At 40.3% G+C, this 6938-nt stretch overlaps 1 protein-coding gene across 2 annotated transcripts in view; it reads right to left on the bottom strand.

Moving 5' to 3' along the window:
- Frl (formin-like protein) overlaps nt 1–6938 on the bottom strand; it is a 152152-nt gene that overhangs the window by 119408 nt on the left and 25806 nt on the right. The window contains exon 2 of one of the 2 annotated variants that reach the window (XM_011311477.1): nt 5718–5801. The exons of the other annotated variant lie outside the window; for it this stretch is intronic. Coding sequence (XP_011309779.1) covers nt 5718–5801 — 84 coding nt within the window. The remainder of the gene's footprint in view (nt 1–5717; nt 5802–6938) is intronic. 2 annotated transcript variants of the gene reach the window in all.

Raw genomic sequence — 6938 nt, 5'->3', positions numbered from 1 at the left:
GAACAAATCTTGTATTAACAAAAATTAAAAAATCTTTTCAACAGTTTTTTTCAATTAATTTGCTGCCGAAATATTCAATTCAGAGTAATTTATTCAACGGAATTTTATGCGGAAGTTAATAGAGGGAAAATTGATTAATTGATATTTTTTAACAATGCAAAATGCAGCAAGAAAGATATTCATATTTTTCGTTCAAAAATTCAAATTTTTGCGCGTTGACTGACGTAACGATTCCCCCACTCTGACCCAAGCATCGTGGTCTCGCCCCTCCAACCGTGCAGGTAGTTGGATTTTTCTTGCTGCATTTTGCATTGTTAAGAAATATCAATTAATTTTTTTTTTCTCTATCAATTTCCGCATAAAATTCCGTTGAATAAATTACTCTGAATTGAATATTTCGGCAGCAAATTAATTGAAAAACACTGTTGAAAAGATTTTTTAATTTTTGTTAATACTGTTTGCAATTTCACATATGAATCAAATTAAATCGTCAAAACGCACAATTTGAATGGACTCTACTCTCGAAGATTCAATATTAATTGCCATAAGTAATGATTCACCGGATTTAGAAAAATTATCAACTGCCATGGAGTTCCACTTTTCACATTAATAATTTTTAATGCAATGGCGCATTACCATCACACTCTTTTTTTGTTTAAGTGTTTTCCTGACGGAATACGCCTACCACCTTCCCGTGGTTTCCGTTGAGCAGCTATGAAAAGTGCTGGCCAAGAGTGGGCAAAATTTATAAATATTATTGAACTTATGAACGTATAAAACTTACATACATAATTTATTGATTGAATTTTAAAGAACTGACATCTCATTTTTTTCCAATTTTTACTAAAATAATTATTCAATATTAAGGTAACCAAGAAATAATCAATTTCTGGCACCATGATCTTTGAACCATTACCCCCGATACAACTGAGGATTTACCACGTTCAATTGGTGAAAATTTGTTTGAATTTTTAGGCGGTAAGGTTTTTTAAATTTGAAAGGAAAGCGCGCGATGCTCTCTCTGTCTAACTGCCCCCACTTCCTGCATGCTGCTACTCCCACCCTGACCACGCTGCGCTCAAGTAATTGGGGTATTGTATTTCTAATAATGGGTCTAATAGGGTTTTATAGCCCCGGCTCCCGAAGGTCCGACTTTGCCGAGGCCTGGTCTACAGTTATCAGGGCCGTATGCGGCAAAGATTATGTGGATCGGGTAAGGCAGAAATCATGTGGGCCTGCTTTACCAAATCGTTACGCCCCAGATCAGGCCTTTCTGTACACTCCTATTTTTGCCTGATTGAGGCCGTAAATACGAAATCTGGCAACCTTATTAGGCCCTGGTGTGACCCCTGTCTGAATTGCCAATCGGGACGTTTTGGCCCTTTTTGTTAGTTCTAAGTTTTCGAGTTGCCGATTCCTCGATGAAGAAAAATTAGCTGGCGCCCGGCAATGTTTTTAGGTCACAATTTCTGTTTTTTTTTTTTATCGACGAGGCGGCTATAAGGAGGAAGAATTAACGTGATGGGCATTTTCCATAGAGTGGAAACTGTCACGTCGCAAGTTTAGCGTAAAATGTCCAATTGACCGCAAAATTGATGGTGAAAATAGAAAAAAATGATCATGTTCCTTTGAAAATTAAACCGAAACATGGTTGAAATATATCCTTGTGAAAATCCGACGGTATTGACCGTGCGGTTAGAGTGAGAGTAGACTCCTACGCCAATGATCCGAATTCGATCCCTGGCTCCGGCGGTCAAAATTTATAGGGCTCTAATCTCATAGATTTACGGCCGAGCGCTAGTCCCGTCGAAGGACGACTGTATCAGGGCAGGTTTTTTCCCTCGAATGAGGTTTCCCTCTTCCTTTCGGCAAAAATGGTACAAGGGTTGAAGGCTGTTAAGAGAACAATTAGTAAAAATCCAAAAGTGTATAGGAGAAAAGAAAAATTAATTCATTTACATCATTTTAAAGAGCAGAACACAGCCGTCAAAATGATGTCTCACTATTTTGGATTTTGTCTTAGAAGTACCCAAAAGCCAAAACGGAACTGAATGTCGAGTGAAAAAAAACAACAGTAGTCGTGACAATAACAACGCAAGAGCGACAGTAGCAGCAACAACGTCACACTGCATAATGAACTGGTGCAGTGACAATTGCCCCCATTTTTATATGTCTTAGGAGTCGAATGGGAGAATTTCGACCCCTGAAAAAGTGACCGTGATCTGTCGATTTGAATTATCTAACCCATAAAAAAGGTGGCCACCGAATTTTGGTACTTGGAAATTACGTGCCGTCTTAAGCTCTCCCATACAGGCTACCTCATAACAGTTGGATTGGCCAAAGGAAGTCGCCATCAACAAGAAGAAGTTGTGTAAATTCTGCTTGTTCCAGGACTTCCGAATGGGGTGACTTCGATTATCACCTTTTGACGCCTTGCGCTGGTCGCTTTCTTGCCGATTTCGGCCCCTGCGGTTGTCCTCCATTAAAAAGAGGTTGGTAGACCGTTACATTAGGAGCTTTCGAGCAATTCACATATTTTCGACTAGGTCACGATTTTTGCAGGCTTAACGAATTGGTTTTCCAAATGGTCTTCTCGGTAGATACTGGTCGCGGTTAGCTCTCTTTTTTGCGTTTGAGATTATACTTTCATTCAGGACTCATTCTGGTTTTCTTTTTTGTGGGGGGGTCTGTGCGTACATCGAAGATGTTACTACTCTCATCTCGGAGCATCTCACGTTTCCTTTTGTAAAGTCTTGCTTTTTGGGGGACAATATACTATCCTACTTTTCAGCATTATGATCTGAGCTCTTTTTATTGAATCTGGTGCCTTAGCCTATACCTTCTAACGAGCATCGGGGATGCCCGTTAGAATCCCCAATAAAATAAGAAATCGGGAGAGAGTGAGACAATTGGGACGTAGGTTAGGTTTAGGAAAATTAGAATCTCCCCCCTTTCGGGGTGGTTTAGAGTAGGTTAAGGGTGTGAGGGATTTTCTAGAGGATGAGAGAGTAAGCCCTCCGGGTCGGGTAGGTTCGGCTAAAAAGCCGGGGCTCTAGAAAAAAGGGTTTAAGGGATTAATTGGTACGGGTGGAAGGCCGTACGGGGTAAAAATATTAGCAACCCCGACGGATTGCCAAAGACTGATTACGGGTGGAAGGTCGTACGGGGTAGATTCAGTCACTACCCCTACGAATTGCCAAGACTGCATACGGGTGGAAGGCCGCTCGGGATAAAATCAGTCGTTATGCCGGCGGATTGCCAAATTAATTAAGGGTTAGGAAAATAAAACTAGGTTTAAGATTTAGGAATAAGGGTCTTTTAGTCACGAGAATCCCGGAGATCCGATCCGGAAAAGGAAATGAGGGCATTTTAGGGATGGGGAATTAATTCAAATTGGAATTAATTCCTCCCGCGAAGGGCTTGACCCAGAATAAGGCAGAGGGATCCACCAATCGACACCTGATCGATTGGTAGGCGTGATTAGGGGGTCAGCGCAACGCGACACTGACCCCCGAAAATCAGTTACGCATTAACCTCGGAAACATCCACACGGGAGAAAAATAATAGTGAGTAGTGAGACGTGATAGTGCACCATCCCGAGAACACCAGGACAATTAGCTGCCACCAGGATGGTCCTGAAACGAAAGAGAAGGGCAGCAAGAAAATCCACAGTGAGTTTTTACGGTTTTGATTGGACCTTTTCCCCTTTTTGGCGGCTCCCCGATAAATAATTGGTGGTAGTGGATTTGTCTGAGCCATGGAAATGGCGTCGGTTGTGTCCCCCAAAATTTTGGGTGGTTTTGGAGAGGTGGTGGAGGATTTGTTCAAGTAACTCCGGCCTGTATTATCCCCCAGTGCGGTTGGGAGGTCATTCGTGTAAATTGTGGGGATTTTGGGGGTAATGTATTTTACGGATTTTGAGTGAAATTGTCCCCGGCCAACGAATAAGGCCAGTGGTTCTCTCTCGTGGCGCAATCGAGGCCGCCAACGAGTGGCTGTGAGCAACAGGTGGGGAATCGCGTATTAAAATTTCCTCGTGTTTATTAATTGCGTAAACGGGGTTAATTCTGAGCCCTTACGCCTGAACTTTGTGGGAGTGTGGGGAATGATGTCGCGGACCAGATGGCCAAGGGTTTTCCGGAATCTGCTGAGCAGATTCCGAGTTATCGAATTTAAAGTGAAGTTAGATTTATTTTGTGTATTTCTCCTCGCTGCTAACCGAGCAGCGCGGCATAGTGCCGGCTCTCTCGCTCTCTCTCTCGCCCGCGCTCACCCATTGAGGGTCCGATTCCGGGAAATTATCGATTTCCCGGGTGCAAATAAAATTTCGGTTATTCCTCGAATTATCGCCAATCGATAATCCTTGAGGCCGCATTCCGATGAGATTATTGGATACAAGTGTGGGATATTCAACGATATATTCGGTATTTGTTAAATAAATTATGTCCGCGGCGATTTAAGGGGCAGTTGAAGTTTTATTTGGATTTTTGTTAGAAAATACCTATTTCGCGATAATTGAAAAGGAGAATTAAATTTCGATTTGGAGATTTTCGGCTGGAACGTAATATTTAGAGGAAGTTAAAATTGGCTAATGAGATTCGGAAGCAGATTGCTATAATACAATTGCTTATCATTTATTATTATTGTACCGAATTTGGACATGAATAGCGGAACACGTAAGGACAATGTTTTGTTGCATTAATTTATTTCTCACCTCCCGTTTCCTTTTTTTTTGGTATTTTTCCCGATTTTTGCAGTAACCTTGCCCCGCATCTACATCCACCCGTCTCTCCACAACTGGCATACTGAGCGACCCCAGGACCGTCACCTTTCCCCGAAGCCTAATTATCCTTCCCGTTCCCTTCAGGTTTCCTTTTTGATTTTAGAGTATATTTTTGAGTTAGAGCTTTAGGAGTTTGAGGTACGATTTTCGATACAATGAATTTCGAGGTTAGTTAAGTTTAGGATTAAGGACTTTTTCCGGTTTGGTAATTCCGGGCAAAAATTACCTGGCGCCCATAAGGTTAAATTTTAGCAGGTTTTATTAGGCTTAAGGGAAGTAGGGCGAAGGTAATGGGCATTTTTCTGTCTCCCGGGAAAATGTCACGTTACAACCTGATGACTCATTTCCATCTCGACCCATGCCTCTCTCCACAACTTCATCCCGGAGCAGTTCCACCTTGTCCATCTTTTAGGTTGTGGTTGTGACGAATTTTATTCTGCTTTCTTTTTCATCCCGTTTGTTGCTCCGAGGACCAAAAGTAACTGGCGCCCATATAGGTTTTTAGTTGATCGATGGAAAAGGGCGGATAACGTCCCATGTGTTTCTTACGGAAAAATTAGCCACGTTATAATGTCAATACTCCGATACCTCGATATCTTTGAGTGTGCCTGGCGCAGCAGTGTCCAACACTGCAGGTCAAGTCTCACTGGGTGTCGGAATCGGCACATGGTAAACGCTATGCAGGTTAATAAATATTACTGATAGTATAAAATTTCTAATACTCACCATATAATATTGAAATAGTTATAATGGAGTAAGTTTTACAGTGCTAAAGTCATTACAAGATAGAACCATACCAATGTTAACGTTGTACTGTTACCATAAGAGTTTAAAGCCAATTCCCATATTACTTCATAATTAATAGGCTCAGCATTCGTCAAAAACTAACTTGACTGAAAAATATGAATCAATGCAAGTCAAATATAATACTGACCTGATCACAAATGATGTCCCATTTCTTTTCATTATCATATTGCTTCAATAACTTCGCTTTATCCGGTGGTAAATCCATTGAAGCCTGAAACATAAAAAACAACAAAAAAAACATAAAAAAAATATAAGAAATTTGCCCCTGATAAAGGGGACAATACTTTTCCGTAAATAGTGCATCCGTGTGAAGCAAAAATGAGATAGAAATTGAGAAGTATAAAGAAATCATAGTTAACCGGATCCAGAAGTAAATCGATGAAATCATCATCCATTGGTAAGTCTCTCAGCGAATTCCTTACTCATGTAATGATTCGAGCACGATTTGCAATAGAAAATTTGTCAGGAGTAGAACCAAAAATATAGTACGGCTTTAACAAGCCAATATTCGAGTGTTATCGAAATCTGCCTTGAAAATGATTGCTAACCTCTCGGAAAATTCACCCTCCAATTATTGGCATTCAATTTGACTGAGAACTCTTAGTGGCTTTGGCTGTGATCAAATCACAGTGAGATATGAACAGAAGACACGAAGAACAGCAATATTTGTAGAGAGATCGAGTTCTATCAACAAATTTTCTTCTACTCTTGCAGGCCATTTCAGCCATATCAAGTAAACAGTGTAATAAGGTATTGTGGAAATAATTTTATTTAAATAAATAAGTCTTTTGTCTTAAGTCCTGCGCACAGGCTCGAGTCTCGATGATGGATAAATTTTTCATTGCCAAAAAATGAATTGATCGATCGTTAGATGAATACGATAAATGGGAGCTGTTACTTGTATGAAAACAGAAAACAATTCGTGCATTGTACCATATTGGTTTTCCGGGATTTCCCCGGGTATAAAATTCACACTGTCTAGGTTTTATTTTCTCATTTTGAGTAAGGATAGTTTATAGCCACATTCTCCGGAATTTTCCTTGGTTGTAAAATCAAGGGAAATGTCCACAGTCCTTCCTTGGTTTTTATAACATTTGGATATTTATAAAAATACATCTGCTGACCAGAAGGGGTCAGAAGACGAAAAAAAAAGGGAAAGAAAATATTTCAGGGGCTGGAAATTATATTGCGCTCTCCGGGGCAATTGAGTCTAACTTGTAATACCTCTATCAGTCTCTTGTAGATATTCATTCTGTGAAGTGCCTTCTGTCTGTCAAGTCTTAGAAATATTCAAAATTAAAATCATTTCTGAAAGTCAACAAATGTGTTTGCTTATTTAATTCCATAA

This window comes from Fopius arisanus, unplaced genomic scaffold (genome assembly GCF_000806365.1).
Source record: "Fopius arisanus strain USDA-PBARC FA_bdor unplaced genomic scaffold, ASM80636v1 scaffold00089, whole genome shotgun sequence".
Taxonomy (NCBI): domain Eukaryota; kingdom Metazoa; phylum Arthropoda; class Insecta; order Hymenoptera; family Braconidae; genus Fopius; species Fopius arisanus.
Note: the sequence above shows the minus strand (reverse complement) of the source record. Positions and strands in the feature narration are given on the sequence as shown.